Raw genomic sequence first — 19,036 nt, 5'->3', positions numbered from 1 at the left:
GCAACAACTCAATGAACTCAAACCCAACAAGCATGATATTCATTGCAGTTTTAGTAGTTGTAGTTGCGACTTATGTGGATATCTTTAATGAGTGATATCGTTTCTAAGCAAACTAGACACATGAGTTTGCCTTTGAATTCTATGAATTATTCTCATCTTTCTTGACCGAGTTTTCTGTAACTCGATCAATTATTATTATTATTATTTATTTTTTTATTATGTGCCGGCCTGACTGAGTGAGGATGCGGGCCGTATGCGGCCCCGGGCCGCCAGTTGCCCATCCCTGTTCTACACATTAAAAAAAAATGAAGAGGCTTGATATGTGAACACTTGTCCTTTTATAAACATCTTCTTTACTGTTGATTAGAAGAGTAAAAACAGAGCCTGGCTCCATGCTAAAACTGGGCTGGGTCCACAGTTTGGACCACATTGATACACCTTTTCAAATTCGGGTTCCCTTGACAATTTATCCATCCAGACCTATATTATTCATGACTGGGTTCACCATATTACTGGCACTCACTTGTCATCTTTCCAACCGTGTACATGTCACATCAGGTTACATGGGCTTCTACAACCTTTCATCACAGGACTTATACCTCAGGGGACTCAACAGGGTTAGGGTTACAATTACAGAACACCTTGATAACAACCCAGTACCATAGGGCCAGGAAAAGCCCAGATAAAGGGAGGAGTCGCCTTAAACAGAAACGATCTGAGTGAACCTTTTCTCCTTTTTTTGTACATGCTATCTCACAGAAAGCCTGGCTATCTCTCAAGTATTTGTAACTCATTATTCTGGCTCTTTTATAACATTATATGTCATCCACAGTCACCAATCTCTCTTTCTCTCCCTCTGGCTCTAATCCGGTCAATAAGAGCTGAGGTGAATCAGGTCAAGAAGGGTTGTCTTGTCAGCCAATCATGCTCCAGAGTGTGATGTTGATGTACTGTCAGGTTAAGTGCCGTTCAGAGTTCAATGACAGACTTGGGTGGAGTTTGACTTGTAATTTGGGCCCTGTGATTTTGTTGCATCCACACTCCGGTTTCGAGTGACAGCTTATTGTCACACACTTGTTGTTACACTTGGAAGAACCCTGAAATGGTTGAAAACAAGAATCAGCCTTCCAGGGTGGCTCGGCCAGCAATGGCTTATCAGAGGGGGCTGGAAAGGAATCATAGTCATTGTGGTTTTAGTTGCCCTGGGGTCTTACTCTGTGTGGAAAGTCCTGGTTTTGAACTGCCTGTCTTCCACCACAGTATACCTGTAAGAAGAACAAGATTAACCTCAAGCCATCTATCTACTTCCTAATGACCTGTCTGTGCTCTTCTGTCTCTTAAATCGATTTGGTAATTCAATCTTTAATGGAGTTGCATTAAGTGTACATGAGCAAAAGAGGTCCCTGTTATGGTAAGTTTGTGTGTGTGTGTGTGCGTGTGCGTGAGGGTGAGGTATGTGAGCGGAGGAAGAGGATGACAGGGGACGGCAGGCTATTTGGAGAAGAATACCCTGATCTAGTTAGCATGTTGTCCGGCCCTCTCTTTCATTTCTTTCTCTTCCTCCTTCCTGTTTTTGTAAGGGTTTTACTGGCGCTGCTGCGTGATGTTAAACGATGGCTAACGCATACTTTCAGCACACAGCGTTAACTGCGTTCTGGTCTGTAGTCGTCGGGCCCCCAGCCAGGCAACCCCAGATGACCTCACTCCTCATGCTCAGACAGTTGTTTTTTTGGGGGGGGGGGGGGTACACAAAAAATTAAGAAATAAATATGTGACTTATGAGGACATTCTGTGTTCACTGGTTCGGCAGTGGGTGTGAAGCTCTCTAGAGGTAAAGAGACACGGAGAGAGAAGGGGAAAACTAAATGAGAGGAGGAGAAACGGGAGACACAGCGTCCTGGGCTAGTGGTGGCCTGCCTTCTTTGTACAACGCGTTGCTAGGATATTGTTACTATGTGAACAGTGTGGCCTGCACTGGGACAAGAGATAGAAAGAGAGGGACACAATGAGGCTAGCTAACAGAAGTGTACTGTACCCCCCCCCCCACTCTTTCCTTCTCGCTTATACCTCAGACCACACACAACCAGGCAGCTTAATCGCCATATAGCTGTGTGTGGTGGGATACATTTCTCTAGTACACCGATTGGTGAGATAATGTAGGTGTAAGCGAAGCAGTACATTTAAGAGCGCGACAAAGTCCAGAATAAAACACTGCCTGCTTTCTCCCCGCCCCCACCCCTGTCTGCCGCCCATGGTCTGCGCTCGCCCTCCATCAGCTCTTTGTTGGTCATTGTTCTGGCCCTGGTGTTTCTGGGTGCAGTTAGCCGCTGCTAGCTATTGTTAGCGAGAGCCATTCAACTAGTTTCTGATGAGCCATGAACTGCTGGAAGGACAAAGGGGCCACAGCTGCTCTGCTCTCTGCCTTTCGTTTGTTTGTTCGTTCTTCCTTATTTGTTTGTTTCTGTTTTGTTCGTTCAACTTCTTTTTTCCATGTGTGTATCGATAATCATGGATAATCATGTATTCAAATGCATCAACGCACACACACACACACGCGCGCACACACACGCACACACACACAGATATATCTCTTAACATCTAACCTTGCCCGTGCCGTGATAGCATTTTGTGTATGCGTGCGTGCGTCTGTGTGCTTTGTCAACCACAGTGCAGTGTCATGCATTGGCTTGTGTTTGTTTTGAGGAGTTATTGCAACTCTGAGCCCAAGATAACCTGGTCTGGGTGAGGGCAGGTGTGTATGTGGGTGTGTGTACATGTGGGTTTGATGTTTGTGTTTTGCTCATGTGAGGAAGAACAATCTTGGCGCGATAGAACAACAGTCACTATTGAACCACTACAACGCTTCAACAACAGTCACTATTGAACAACGCCACAACAACAGTCACTATTGAACAACGCCACAACAACAGTCACTATTGAACAACGCCACAACAACAGTCACTATTGAACAACGCCACAACAACAGTCACTATTGAACAACGCCACAACAACAGTCACTATTGAACCAACGGCAAAACACCAGTCACTATTAAACCACTACAACGCCACAACAACAGTCACTACTGAACAACGCCACAACAACAGTCACTATTGAACCAACGGCAAAACACCAGTCACTATTAAACCACTACAACGCCACAACAACATTCACTATTGAACCAACGGCAAAACACCAGTCACTATTAAACCACTACAACGCCACAACAACAGTCACTATTGAACCAACGCCACAACAAAAGTCACTTTTGAACCACTGCACCACCACCACAGCAGTCACTAATGAACCACAACAACAGTCATTATTGAACCATAACGACAGTCACTTAACCACAACAACAGTCAATATTTAACCACTGAAACGCCACAAAAACAGTCACTATTGAACCAACGCCACAACAAAGTCACTATTGAACCACAACAACAGACACTATTGAACCAATGCCACAGCAAAAGTCACTATTGGACCAATGCAAAGCCACAGTCACTATTCACCATCACGTATTTGGTGAGCACTTCTTACCCGGGCATGAACCGTCTGTACTATGTTTTGGATTATAATAGCTTGTTTCCTTCAAGGTTTGGATGCAAAGTAGGGGGGATGAGTGCAAATAGATGTGCGACTAATGCTGTTTTGTGTTTCTTTTTTTAACGCACATCATCCAATTCAAATATATAAAATAAATTGTAAGGAGGAGAACAATGATGACATCAAAAATGACAGCTAATATTAGCCAGATGGACGGTGGCAGTGAAGCAACCCATCCGCATGGAGCAATCTCTTGAAGGCCGTAAAACAGAATATCTGTTGTTCCATTCAGACAGCCTGTTTAAATGTCAGTTGGGTGGAAAGAGAGATTGCAGCAGCACGGTTAACTGAAGAGCTTTGTTCAAATCAGGCCCATATCTGCACAGGGTAGCAACTAGCTACGAAGGCTCACAATGCCAGTCTGGGAATGAGCCACAAACCGTCACCCGCCATCTTTACGATGGTCTATTAGTCTTCTGGTTTATTTTTCTCTGTTTTCACTGTCTTTTATTTGTACCATTGAATCGGTTGTTCTCTCTTTTTCATTCGGATGATTTGTTCTTCTCGTAACATTGTTAATACAAGTGACGTGTGTGTGTGTTTGCATGTGCGTGTGTGCTTGTGCGTGTAGGGGTCTTTGTGTAGGGGTGTGCCTCTTTTTCCTTGATGAATAGTGTTCATTTTCACATGGATGTGGGACAAAGTGGCTCCACTGGGAGCTACTTGTGGATATCCTGTCCAGATCCACACTGTGTGTGTGTGTGTGTGTGTGTGTGTGTGTGTGTGTGTGTGTGTGTGTGTGTGTGTGTGTGTGTGTGACTGTGTGTGTGTGTGACTGTGTGTGTGTGTGTGTGTGTGTGTGTGTGTGTGTGTGTGTGTGTGTGTGTGTGTGTCTTCTGAGCGTGTAGCTCGCCATCAGTCATCCATGGTGGGAGAGTCGGGCGGTGGATAATATACTTTCTTTAAACCATGCATTCGCATGAGAAGTGGTGGCGTCATGAACTACTATTTCTTCTTACTGGAGGATGCCAATGGAGGGCAAACCACGGACCTGAAGACCTTATATAAAATTGCATGATGTAAATGATGCATGATGTGTAAGGGAGGAGGCTATGCAGAGTCTAGGTGAACTCTGAACAAGTGAGTCTAGAGTGCCCCTACACCGCGCCCCTATAATTCTAATTAATAATAATTAATTAGGGCATTTAGCAGACGCTTGTGTCCAAAGCGACTTACATCAGAAGCAGTTAGGGTTGAGTGTCTTGCTCAGGGACACATCAACCATCAGCTAGGAGGGGCTTAGGTAGAACTAGCAACCTTTTCGGTTTCAAGACAACTGCTCTACCTCCTGAGCTAAGCCCACCCGCCCCTGCATCTCACACACGCGGAGCATTGATTTCTCAGGACGTGCACAACCAAAGCTCCAAACGGTTAGATTATCTTCCCGAGGGGAAGCTTTGTCGCATCCCCTCGAGTTCTGCTGAAACGTGGTGGGACGCCTGGATCCCATAATGTTAAATGGACTGCATTTCTGTAGCGCTCTTCTAACCAGTGGCCACTCAAAGTGGTTTACAATATTGCATTCACCCATTCATGCACACATTCACACACCAACAACGGAGTCAACCAGGCAAGGCGACAGCCAGCTCGTCAGGAGCAGTCAAGGTGAGGTGTCTTGCTCACGGACACCTCAACACTCGGGGAATCGAACTAGCAACCTTACAGTTCTTCCAAGCCAACCCACTCTACTTCCTGAGCGACATGCCGCTCATTTAAGTCATACGTGTCCTTGAGGAAGCGCCGATGTAAAGTTCACCAAACATGTGCATTTGAGTGGTGACGCATCAGTGGGACTTGGTGGAAGCTTGTTCTTTTATGTGGGTTCGGTCGGTCAAGGCCTCTATGCAGTCCCTCAGGGTCTATGATTTGAGTTATACCACGGCCAGATTAAAATTCCAGTGATTACTTCAGATAACAGCACAGAGCTAATATAACCCTGTTAACCAATAACATCCTAGTATTTAACAAGATATAAAGATGAAGTCACACTATTTTTGTTTCCATGAACACAAAAAATACCGCACCCTGTGGTAAAAGTGGGATAGCCCTCTACTATCTAAATGATCTCAGACACAACTGCCAACGCAAGTCATTGCTTATGAGATGGACTTTTAGATAGAGGATGACCTCGGACGGTTCTGGTTGCATCAGCGGGGTCACCTTACGGAATGATCAGACTCCAGTAGAACTCTGGATCTGCTGGATCTTTGCTTTTTTGTTTCTAGTGTGTGTGCGTGTGTGTGTGTGTGTGTGTGTGCACGGCTGTGCGTGTCTGAATGTGAGAAAAATAATATGTAATTGTCCTTGATGAATAGGGTTCATTTTCACATGCCTGTAGGACAAAGTGGCTACACTGGTAGCTACTGCTGGATATCCTGTCCAGATCCACACAGAACCTTTCTTTATATTCTGTGTGTATTTATTGACACCACACATAGTTGAACAGTGTCGCAAGAATGGCTGTAACACATTCCTTGTGTGCGTGTGTGTGTGTGTGTGTGTGTGTGTGTGTGTGTGTGTGTGTGTGTGTGTGTGTGTGTGTGTGTGTGTGTGTGTGTGTGTGTGTGTGTGTGTGTGTGTGTGTGTGTGTGTGTGTGTGTGTGTGTGAGAAAGACATTGAAGGTAGCCTTAATGTATGTTAAGGGGGGCTCAGTTGAGAGGTAAACTTTGCCTGAACCAATGGAATTTGATTATCAGTAGGCAACGCGGGATTCATTCTGCAAGGGCACGTGAGCAAGGAATTCTTTGAATGAGGTCTTGTAAGTGTGAGGGGACAGTACTCATTAGGGCTAGCTATTTTAAGCCTTTCCCTGTCTGTTGTAGGATACCCGCACACACATGGGCTCACAAAAGCATGCACACACACACACGCCCACACACACACGCACACGCACACGCACAGGGACACGCTGACGTTTACATGAACAAATATCTTCTGATATCCATTCAATTCTGAATCACAAGTTTCTCATCTATGTTTCCAAGTGCAGGCTGTTGTAACTGGACAGCAGCAGGTTACTGAAAACCTGTTTGTGTTCTCACTCTCTTCTCACGTCTCCCACCTTATGTTTCTCATCACTTCTGCCCACTCACCCCCAGCATTAGTCATTAAATGCAAGAGCAATATGAAACCGTGTGTGAAAAAACATGGCTGCTGCAGCCCCTTGTATGTTGGTTTGGAAACAAACGTACCACAACAGGATTAGCCTGTGTGGATTGCAACGTGAACCATTGTCCTCACGTCAGACACGGTTACCGGGTCACTTTAGACTGACATGGGAGCTGCACTCCCAGAGGCATGTAGGTTTTGTTGTGAGAGATGACCTGGACAGTGGACACCAGCATGACGGCATTCAGGCAGCATCGCTAGTTGTTGTCGTGGCCCTCGCAGTCTGCATTACGATGTTTTGTTACTACTTTTACCTTCAGGTTCAATTCCTATTGTTTATAGGGTGACGGTTTTCATAACAACGGCTTGCTTGCACCAATGGGAAGTCCAATCTATGAGAATATGTGATATTAGTATTTATTATTATGTCATCATTGTTGGCTCTCCCTCCATCCACTCTATTCGTTTTGGAAACCGTTTACATTTGGTCCCAGCCAACAATGTGGATTGGATTTTTTAAAACATTCATGTGTGGTGTGTGTGTGTACGTGTGTGCACTTGTACATACCTACGTGCATACACAAAGCGTGTACCCTAACAACACCATCGATTTTACCCTATGCGGTGGTGCTACTTATGCCATAAGGGTGCAGAGCTTGAGGATAACGACACACAATACATCGTTGATTGTATTTGGCCCATTTCAAGTGTGACCTCAAACCCCCTGGTGTTACCTCATCCCCTCGCTCGCCAACACCAGCTCCAGTTACACAGCAGTCATCCCAGAAACACCGGGTGGACACACACATACACGCACACGCACACATAACACATAACACATAACAAACACACAGACACATAACACATCACATAAGTCACAAACACACACACACACACACACACACATAACACACACTCACACACACACACACACATACATAACACACACTCACACACACACACCCATAACACAAAGGTGCGTGCGTGCGTCGTCCGCCCGGGCGTGTTTGTCCGTCCACACCGCGCCCTGAGCGACAGTGAGCTACAGGTCAACTGTTTACCCTGCTGGTTGGTCCCGCTACACTCGTTCCGCCGGTGGGCTGATGGCGTCGACGCCGCCGTCAACAGCCCATGTCGCCGTTCGACTTTTGCTTCATTTTCGAAACCACGGAGGGAATGAAAGTCACAGGATGAGTGAGGAGGAATCGAGAAACATGACTTTGGCCCATGAGAGAGCATGTTGACGGGTGATGTGGACGGTGTTGTTGTGGCTCCTGTAGTTAAGGCCTCTGGTCCGTCTGGTAGGGAGACATCACTGCGCCCTCCCCTGCAGCCTCACTAGCCCCTCCTGACTCACCATGTCAATGGAATGCTCTCGGCTTGTTTCTCAATCCATTCGGGGATAAAGTGTTGGTGGGATTGTTTGCGTGTGTGTGTGTGTGTTTGTATGTGTGTTTTCTAGACCAATGATGAGGCTGTCACTCAGCCAGTGTTTTCAGGGGCCATTAGGTCTGCGTTTCACTGGTTGTTCAAGCAGGGAGTGTGTGTGCTGCTTACAAACACACACTATCGTAGATTCTTCATTTTCTTCTGCTATTTCTTTGCGGTCTATCACTCCCATGCCTCATTTTGTGTGTCTGTTTCACACACACACACACACACACACACACACACACACACACACACACACACACACACACACACACACACACACACACACACACACACACACACACACACACACACACACACACACACACACACACACACACACACACACACACACAATAATTGGTATGGCAAAGGTGCACCTGCTGGCTATCTGCTGCTCAGTGGGTCTTTGGCCAGACGCTGGGCGTTCCATGCGACTTGCCACATATTACTGCTGTTTGTGATGTTTCTCTCGCACTCTCTCTCACACTCTCTCTGTCACTCTCTTTCTCTCTCTCTCTCTCTGTCTCTCTCACTCTCACTCTCACTCTCTCTCCCTCAATAGACATTGCACCTGGATGCTTCAGTTGCTGTCAGTCTGGATAGAGGGGGTCTGTTTATATAGCTGTTAGTTTCACTGATAGCTAGTTGGTTTCATTGCATTCCTTGTTCCTTGCGGTATGAAGAGTGACTCAAGCAGCTGTTTTATTCTGGAGGTCCCCCTTGTTTGGCTTAACTCTGTGTGCTGTGGGTTGGGTATGGGAGCTGGTGCTGACAATCCAGCATGCACACGGATTGGATGGAATTCTTTGTTAGACACAGTTAAAGAATGTTGTGGTGACATTACTGCGCCAGAACATCCACCACTTATTTTAGTTGAGTAAGCGAGTTTATAAAGAGAAGTGAATTAAGGAATGGAAGTGTAATGGTTAATTGGTCTGCACAGAGGTGACAGCTTTTGGCTTTGAGACTTTGTAGGAATGTATTTGGAGCATAACCGAAATCAAATATTTAATCAACTATATAAATAAGTTTGATGGCCAGGTGTCAGTGAACTTCATGGAATGAATAGTACACATTTAACTAAAACCTCTTCTAAATGAGGAGTTAAACTGGTACATCATGCAGCCATCGACTGCCAGGGATACACACACACACACACACACACACACACACACACACAGACACACAGACACACAGACACAATGTCCATACTAGGACACTCTTGCTCAGAATGTATGCATTAAAAATATTTTACGAATATCAGTCAATATGACTTTGTATGATTTGACAATAACATATTGATAAACAACCCATTCTTCTCCTATTTCAGATTTGTCAAGTGCCAAGAGGAAGTTTGCAGAGTCTTTGAACGAGTTTAAATTCCAGTGTATCGGGGACGCGGAGACGGACGATGAGATCTGCATCGGTGAGTCCCGCCCATCTCTCGTACAAACATCTAGAGGAATGGGTGAATATATAATGTCGTCATTTCTATCTCTTCCTCACTGATCGACACTCATTACTTAATTGTATTGCTGAGCCTGAATGTTCAAGTGATCATATAGTGGTTCATCAGATCAGTGGCTGGCCCCAGTTAATAGTTTCAAGCCTCAGATGATCGTTCAAATATTAAGAGTAAAAAATACAATAAAATAAGAAAAGTTTATTCAAAGTGCATATCTTTCTTTGTTAACACAAATCAATGTTTCGATGTTTTGAACATTGGGCAATGTGCAAAGCAATGAAAATGATTTCAATACTTGGCTATCACCGTGACACTTGCCGTCCAGGGAGAATCGGTGGAGTGAGAAATAAGAAAAGTTGATTCAAAGTGCATATCTTTCTTTGTTAACACAAATCAAAGATGTTTTGAACATTGGGCAATGTGCAAAGCAATGAAAATTATTTCAATACTTGGCTATCACCGTGACACTTGGGCATTCGGATGATTTGTTCTTCAGGACCGGACCCACGGAGACAGACTTTAAGTGGTTATCGTTATTATATATTTTATGTTATAGGGTTTTGTTTTCTTGGCGATATAACTTTTTCAAATATAAAAAAGCACTCTTCTTATTCATATCCACCCTTTACTTTCCTGTTATTCCATCACATACCACATCAGCCTTCCTAAATCACGGCGACTTGAGTCGATCCTGAAGCCCCCCATGTACTCAATCAACAATCTCTTCTTAATCAGTCAATTTGGGACCCCAAATTTCGACATGGAATCATAAGATACTGAGAAATCACATATCTAATAATACAGCGTTTGCCTAGCTACCTCTTTATATGTGTTCTAATGCATATCCTGATAACAATTCATGCGAAAAAAAGATATTAATATTTTATTTCCCTTTTGGATGTGTTTAATAAACTCTAAAACAGGTTGTCTTATGCAACAATGTTGTAAAATCTACGCCGTGCGGCAAACAATGTGAATTTACAGCTGTAAAAAGTGCTGTAACAAGAAAACAGCTGTAACAGGTGGTGCAACGGGAAGACTGCAATACATCAGCAGGAGGCCCTGACCTGAACACAATTGTTCAATCTTGCACGAAATCCAGGATTTCTCTCATCAGTTCTTTAGATGCGGCAGCTAGACCAACACCAGATAGCCCTGCTTCTCTTCTGAGTGCGCTCTGGTGGAGAATCCATGCTGTGGGGTCTGATTGGTTAGAGGATTGGTTCCTTCACTTTGGTTACATTTAAACATACTTGATGACAATAAATTCTGGTTATGAAAACCAAAGTGTTTTGGAAATGTGGTGCATTAAAATAGGCATTTTCTAGAAAGCATAGTAGAGGATAGTGGATAGTGTCAGAAATAGAATATACTTATGTAAAGGGTTAGTTCAGTGACAAAGTACTCTTACCGTGTTAATACCACCACTGAAACCTGCTGGCAATGAATGCATTTTATGAATTTTACTATAAGCTTCACTTTGCTATTGATCCGAACTGGATCAAAACCCAGATGTTTTTAGGGGGGAAAAAGGATTGATAACATTTTATGAGCTATATTAAAAGTTACTTACGGCTGTTTTGCTCCTTACACATTCTAAAGCTCAGAACATCTTCATAGTAAGATGTAACTGGCATTCCTAAATTAAATCATTATAAGTGTGTGTATGTGTCTGTGAACCTGTGTATGTGTGCATGTGAACTTGCACATGGTGTGTTGGACGCTGGATGTGTCGGGCACTGGAAGTGGAAACTCTAACCTGAAACAATGCAGCCCTGCTTTGCTTGCCAGAGAGAGACAGCGAGAGAAGGGAGAGCGAGAGACAACCCAAAAACAAGTAGGAGCTTGCTAAGTTAGCTTTCACAAATGACTGAACACTGCTTAACTAGCCTGCAAACTGGTGTCATTATCAGCAGACTGCTGTCCGCCAAGTCTCTGTGTGACGAGATAAGCGTTACACAAGATGGCTTTCTCACCCTCGTTCTCCAATACATTTTACTATCTTTCTTTCCCGATCTCATCCCCGTTTCTATGGCTCCGTTTCACTTTTGAGCGCTTGCCATCTCTCTCTCTCTCTCTCTCGATATAAGCTTTTTTCTCTTTTGACATTGTCCCTCTCTCTCTCTCTACCTTTCCATCTCCCTCTCTCTCCCGCTCTCGGTCTCGTCGTCTCTCTCCATCCATCTGTCGCTCGGCCCGTCCACAGCCAAGTCTCTGCAGGAGTTTGCAGGAGTCCTGCAGAACCTGGAAGATGAGCGGACCCGTATGGTGAGTTACATCTGCTACTGTACCACAGTCAGACACTGTAATACCGTACTGTTACGCAGTACTAAGCATACACTGCTATACATTTCTGTTGTATAGTACTTCAGACAGTATTCTATCGCAAATCGCAATATCTGCATCAACAATGAAACTGAAAACAACAAGTTTTTCGATTCAATGGCCTATTCTGTTGTGAGATATACCAATCATAAACTATGGATCATTGAGGAAGCTGATCCCCCAAAAAATAAACAATATATTTGACCTATAACCCCGAAAATGAAGATACTGCACTCTGCCTTTGTTTTACCATTGATGGCTGTGTAGGCAATACATTGGCACTACGTCAGCAAGGGCTCTAACTAGGTTTAAAATTCAGATATGTGGATTCTTTCTGACATTAAGAAGCATTTCTTAATTTATTTCTACATTCTAATTCGTTTTTAATTATTTCATTTTCTAAATGTTTTAAAAGTTTAAGTTACATACATAGTATCCCGAGGCAGTCAAAAGGATCTGCATTGGAAGATACAACAGATACTAGGGCAGGGTAAAAAAATCGATTCATAGGGCATGAGATCGATTTTTTTATTTTTGCACTTTAATAAACAATGACTTAATGCAATTTAAAGTGATAGAATGTTGTAGTTCAAGTACACTTTCATTTGCAATTCCTTTCTAATTTCAAAATTGCACTTTTGAGACTTGAGACAGTTTTGTTTACAGCTCAAGTTTAAGCTGTCCAATTTACAAGTTTGCACTTAAAACTGTTGTTTAAGATGAAGAGTAAAAGTGAAGCACATTTGTCTTTTCTAACACAGTTGAGCCATTTTCCTTATTTAAGAGCAGATTGAATCAAATCGAATCGTGATTATTCGATTCAGAACCTTATGAATCGAAATCTAATCGATTTAGGAAATTGGCCACGATACCCAGCCCTAGCAGAAACTGTAGTCTGCCTTGGTTTGGAGACTGATCTGGAAGTCACTGTCATCTGTTCACCTTTTTTTTTTTTCAATCTTGCTTTTTTATCTAGAAAGATTTAACCTAGATACTTTGGTTCAATAACCAAAGACCCCATTTGGTTCCAAAAACCAAGTATCAAAACATTAAACATATATCCACCACAAGTTCATTTTGAGTCATAGCTCAATTATCGCAATAATTTTAGTGTCTGCTTTATGCTTTACTGTACTATACTGTGCTACACTATATTGTACTGTACTGTGCTGTACTGTACTGTGCTACACTATACTGTAAAGTACTGTATTATACTGTACTTTGCTACACTGTACTGTACTGTTGTGCCCTACACTGTACTGTACTGTTGTGCCCTACACTGTACTGTGCTGTGCTGGGCTACACTGTACTGCACTCTACACTGTACTGTACTGTCCTGTACTGTACTGTCCTACACTGTACTGTACTGTGGTGTACTGTACTGTGCTGTACTGTACTGGGCTACTCTGTGCTGTACTGTCCTACACTGTACTGTACTGTACTGTACTGTACTGTCATACACTGTACTGGGCTACTCTGTGCTGTACTGTCCTACACTGTACTGTACTGTACTGTCCTAGGCTACACTGTACTGTACTGTACTGTACTGTGCTGTACTGTACTGGGCTACTCTGTACTGTACTGTGCTGTGCTGTGCTTGGCTGTCGTGTTCTGTAATACAACACATTACCTTGCTCTAGATTGAAAACGCCAACGATGTGCTCATCCTGCCCCTGGAACGGTTCCGGAAAGAGCAGATCAGTGCTGCTAAGGTAACCGTGACAACACACTCTCACTCTCTCACACACACACACACACACACACACACACACACACACACACACACACACACACACACACACACACACACACACACACACACACACACACACACACACACACCATTTATATACTAGAACATGATACGAATATCATAACATCATTAATTAGCCGCAATCCAAACATCATGCACAATAATAAGATTGCTGATTGCAACCGTGTTTGTCACACAATTTTCCATTGTGTGCTCTGTGATTGGATATGAAGTGAATAATCTGTCTCTACATCCCAAGGTCAGTAGACCATCATGCTAATCCCAGTTTAGCTCTAGCAAAGGCTTGCGTGAAACTCAACACTGCCCCAGTCCAACGGCAGCAAGGGCCAGCTAGCTACCGTCACCTAGGTGTCGGGATTTGTGCACCTTTTGCAGAATTAAATGGACATTGCAGCCGATTGCAGGTTTAATAAGTGAGACTTATCTTCAATCAGTTGGTTCTCCACTTTGATAGTAAAAAAAATCGTATGGATTACCCTTTTTAACGTTGTGATTCAACCTCCCATCTACGTGCCATTGGAGTCTTTAAAAATATATTATTTCAGGTCTGTTGAACCACAGGATTTTATTAAAATGTTCAAGGGTGAAACAAAAACACAAACATATTTATTTATTATTATTTATACTCCAGGGAAGTCATTGCGCTTACTTTAATGCCACGTTATTCTAAAATAATGGAAAACTTGTTGGCCTCCTTCACTGTCGATATCTCTGTCATTATGCCTGAACTGATGTCTGTGGGACACTTCCCTCATGTGGTGAAGAACGGTAACACGGTTATTTTCTGTTACTCGTTTCCCTCTTGTGGCCCCTTGGCATACATACAAAAACACTCAAATGAAAAGTCAGACATTGAGTGAACACACGTTGTAGCGCAGATCCTCCCCGCTGTGCTCTACAGCTGGGGCTCCTGCTCTCGGCATTCTACTTCCTGTTGACTATGGCTGGGCTGTGACCAATGTCACATGACAAGGGACACTTAGGCGACTACTGTATGCTTTAGTTTAGACACAGGCATCGTCCAACCCGCACACATACACACATAGATATATGCATATGTCACTAAACACAAATGCAATACAATATTAAGGTTTATCCGATCAATAGCTCAACATCTTCAGAGGTTCTGAATTGAAAGTCATTAGCTTAACAAGGCTTAATGCCCCTAAACAAAACGCTAGAACCGTCACATTATTGCCCATAGGAAGTTGACCATGAGTACAGTCACAATGTGCAAAGCACAAGACAACTATTTAAACTGCATTTTATGCTAGTTAGTCTTTGTTTATCCTTCTTAAGGAGTCTTAATGCAAGTTTCTTAGTGGGTGAACAAAACTTTGAAGGCTCAATCAACCACATATGAACACATGAATTATGGTGAATCATGTATGTTTTCTTCAGGGCAACGCTGTTAGAATGTCTTCATGGATTAGTCACCAGCACATGTGTGTCCCTGTGATGAGGCAAGGCTTCTCGTGTTAACATGAGGAAATGGGAATGACCTCAGCAAGCAGGTGTGCTTTAAGTATACTGCTGTCAGGGGAGAGGCTGGAATTCAGACTTCAGCCAGATACGCCTGCCTCCTCCCACTCTCTCTCCATCCCTCTGTCTCCTTCTCTCTCTCTCTCTCTCTCTCTCCTCTCTCTCTCTCTCGCGCTCTCTCTCGCTCTCTCTCTCGCTCTCTCTCGCTCTCTCTCTCGCTCTCTCTCGCTCTCGCTCGCTCTCGCTCTCTCTCTCTCTCTCTCTCTCTCTCTCTCTCTCTCTCTCTCTCTCTCTCTCTCTCTCTCTCTCTCTCTCTCTCTCTCTCTCAGTCTCTCCCTCTCTCGGTCTCTCTCTCGGTCTCTCTCTCTCGGTCTCTGGTCTCTCTCTCTCTCGGTCTCTCTCTCTGTCTCTCTCTCTCGGTCTCTGGTCTCTCTCTCTCTCTCTCTCTCTCGCTCTCTCTCGCTCTCGCTCGCTCTCTCTCTCTCTCTCTCTCTCTCTCTCTCTCTCTCTCTCTCTCTCTCTCTCTCTCGGTCTCTCTCTCTCTCGGTCTCTCTCTCTCTCGGTCTTTCTCTCTCGGTCTCTCTCTCTCGGTCTCTGGTCTCTCTCTCTCTCGGTCTCTCTCTCTGTCTCTCTCTCTCGGTCTCTGGTCTCTCTCTCTCTCTCTCTCTCTCTCTCTCTCGGTCTCTGGTCTCTCTCTCTCTCTGTCTTTATGTGTTTGTGTGTGTGCGAGGCCTCACTTTCCCATCATCTACAGCTGGACGCTGGTTAGATGAATGGAACGAAGGCAAAAAGCAACACAGCTCGCACGGCAACAAAAGAAAATCCATACAGACTTCTGCCAATAGGGGGCCCTCTTTCAGATGGAGGCTTAAGAGCTCGTCATGGTTTACCTCATTTGAGTTGGGATCCCCTTAATGTTAACAGACTAGAGGATTGGAGAATGTAGGATACGTATACATAAAACAACGAAAACGAATAAAATATTTATTTGGGCATACACAGGGAGCAAAGTGGGACGGGGGGGTAGAAATCTCCTGACCCCTGCTAAAGGGCTCCTATAGGGCGAACCTTGAACCTAATGAGGAAATATCCCCCCGCTAAAGGAAAGCCAAGCGCCCTGTGTGAGTCAGTCCTCTAGCTGTCAACATTATTGCTCTGTAGAGGTTTCATTTAGGGGCGGGGCTATATGTGGAGGCTTTCACTATTTATTTTATTGAACCTTTATTTATTCAGGGGAGGCCATTGAGAGCAGGCTCTCTTTTCCAATTGACGCCCGGATTACAACATACAGATAAAAGCAGGAATACAAATGACAATAGATATAATCAGTCGGTCAAACAACCAGGACAACATTGAAATATATATAAATAATACAATACAATGGGACAATTAAGAAAGCTATTTAAAACACATGCAATCCTTATTTAATGCGACTTCAATCATCCCCTTGGACAGATCGGTCGCACAAGGCTCTCCCACTGGCTACCATGGGGGGGGGGGTTGTTTACTCTACATTTGATTACCGCTGCCATTAGGTCACCTACACAGGTTGATGACGTGGTGTGGACCCCGATGCAGTCGTGTTCATGTGGCGTTTCTGAGCAGCTGTCTTTGTGCTCCTGCTGAACAGGAGGCCCGAAAGAAGTACGACAAGGAGACGGAGAAGTACTGTGCCGTGCTGGACAAGCACCTGAGCCTCTCCGCCAAGAAGAAGGAGTCTCATCTGCATGAGGTGTGTGTGTGTGTGTGTGTGTGTGTGTGTGTGTGTGTGTGTGTGTGTGTGTGTGTGTGTGTGTGTGTGTGTGTGTGTGTGTGTCTGTGTCTGTGTCTGTGTCTGTGTCTGTGTGTGTGTGTGTGTGTGTGTGTGTGTGTGTGTGTGTGTGTGTGTGTGTGTGTGTGTGTGTGTGTGTCCATCCATCAGCTTTTCCTTCGATCAGGTCCTCCATATATATCAATCTATTCATCCTGCTATTCAACCATCCATACTACCAACTGTCATCCGTTCATTCCATTCTCAATGATACTTTCCCTCCATGTTTCCGTCTCTATCTTAACTCTTAACCATCGTCATAATCCGAGGCGATATAGTGCATTGCCTATAGAGGTAGAGCAGGCAGCAAATCTGCCTGCAGCCGGAAGGTTGCGGGTTTGATCCCGGACTCCTCCCACCTAAGTGTCGAGGTGTCTCTGAACAAGGCACCTCACCCCATCCTCTCCCTACGAGTTGGGCTGTCATCTAGCACGGTAGACGCGGCCGTCGGTGTATCAATCTGTGCTTGAAAGGGTGAATGTGAAGCGGTCAAGGTAAAGTTCTCTTGAGTTGCCACAGGCGACACCAGCACTGTTTAAGGGCGGTGAATCTCATGTTGCCCCTTGTGGTGTGATGTATCAGGCGGACAGCCAGGTGGACAGCGTGCGGCAGCACTTCTACGAGGTCTCCCTGGAGTACGTCTTCAAGGTGCAGGAGGTCCAGGAACGCAAGATGTTTGACTTTGTGGAGCCGGTACGCTGATCCAGAAGGCTTTAGGTCGTCCTCCGCAATGGATTCATGTTGGGTCAAGTCATTCAAGGCCCCCCACTGTTAATAGTGGCGGAATATAAATGGTATCAATTATGTTTATGTTTTTTTGCTATTTGTTCCAGCTGTTGGCATTCCTCCAAGGCCTCTTCACCTACTATCACCATGGTTACGAACTGGCCAAAGACTTCAACCACTTCAAGACAGATCTGACCATCAGCATACAGAATGTATGACAGCATCTATGTGCGCACACACACACACACACACACACACACACACACACACACACACACACACACACACACACACACACACACACACACACACACACACACACACACACACACACACACACACACACGGTTACCTTACTGCTAACATCATAATTTTGCAGCCTGCAATGTATGAAATATTGATTGCCAATATCCTAGTACATATAATTCCCTGGTAATATGTGTAACTTTTTATATAATCTTGCCCTACTATGTGAAGTGGTGCTTGAGAAGGTGGTGTCCCTTGGCTTCATAAATCTTAACAACCTATAAGCAACAGTGTAGAAAAACCGCAATCTTAAGTCTCACTGCAGGCCAGCAAGGGCTTCACGTGTTTAAGAGTGCAAGCAACAACTTTTCTGTCGTCGTACATTTTTCTTGTGTATTGTTGAACCTAAATAGCTTGCTATCACATGTATGTTTGTGTTTGCTTGTGCGTTTGTCTTTGTGCGATTGTGTGTCTGTGTTTTTGTGTGTGTGTGTGCTTGTACGTCTTTGTGCGTGTGTTTGCGCGTGTGTGTTTGGGCGTGTGTGTGCGCGCAGACGAGGAACCGCTTTGAGAGCACACGCTCGGAGGTGGAGAGCCTGATGAGGAAGATGAAGGAGAACCCCCACGAGCACAAGAGCAACAGCCAGCACATCATGGAGGGCTACCTCTTCATCCAGGAGAAACGTACACACCCCCACTCACACACACATCACAGCTATCTGTGGGACTTTTATTTTGAAAAAAAAATCATAAATGACATACATATACATGCATATACATTTATATGTACGCACACGCACACACACATATACTGTACGCACTTTTATTTTTACTTTTTACCAGGTTCAAATGTATTATTTTCTCTATATCCTTGTTTCATCTTTCGTGAGTAGTTTTGCATTCTTGCATTCTTTCCGAGATCCTCTTTCTAGTTTCCCTTTGTTCCTTGTCTCCAACTCCCTCCTGTCCATCACGCCCCCCTGCCCGCCTCCTCCTCCCAGGTCCCTTTGTGTCCTCCTGGGTCAAGTACTACTGTACGTACCAGAGAGAGCCCAAGA

General features: G+C 44.4%; 1 protein-coding gene across 3 annotated transcripts in view; it reads left to right on the top strand.

The window, feature by feature from the left end:
* LOC130385222 (rho GTPase-activating protein 26-like) overlaps window positions 1-19,036 on the top strand; it is a 76,362-nt gene that overhangs the window by 29,125 nt on the left and 28,201 nt on the right. For all 3 annotated transcript variants that reach the window (XM_056593628.1, XM_056593627.1, XM_056593626.1), the window contains exons 2-9: window positions 9,481-9,576; window positions 11,822-11,883; window positions 13,581-13,652; window positions 16,827-16,928; window positions 17,589-17,699; window positions 17,840-17,944; window positions 18,533-18,662; window positions 18,980-19,036. The exon at window positions 18,980-19,036 is cut by the window's right edge and continues 44 nt beyond it. In XM_056593628.1, the coding sequence (XP_056449603.1) occupies window positions 9,481-9,576; window positions 11,822-11,883; window positions 13,581-13,652; window positions 16,827-16,928; window positions 17,589-17,699; window positions 17,840-17,944; window positions 18,533-18,662; window positions 18,980-19,036 (735 nt within the window). The remainder of the gene's footprint in view (window positions 1-9,480; window positions 9,577-11,821; window positions 11,884-13,580; window positions 13,653-16,826; window positions 16,929-17,588; window positions 17,700-17,839; window positions 17,945-18,532; window positions 18,663-18,979) is intronic.

This window comes from Gadus chalcogrammus, chromosome 7, assembly GCF_026213295.1.
Source record: "Gadus chalcogrammus isolate NIFS_2021 chromosome 7, NIFS_Gcha_1.0, whole genome shotgun sequence".
In the NCBI taxonomy this organism is placed as follows: domain Eukaryota; kingdom Metazoa; phylum Chordata; class Actinopteri; order Gadiformes; family Gadidae; genus Gadus; species Gadus chalcogrammus.
Note: the sequence above shows the minus strand (reverse complement) of the source record. Positions and strands in the feature narration are given on the sequence as shown.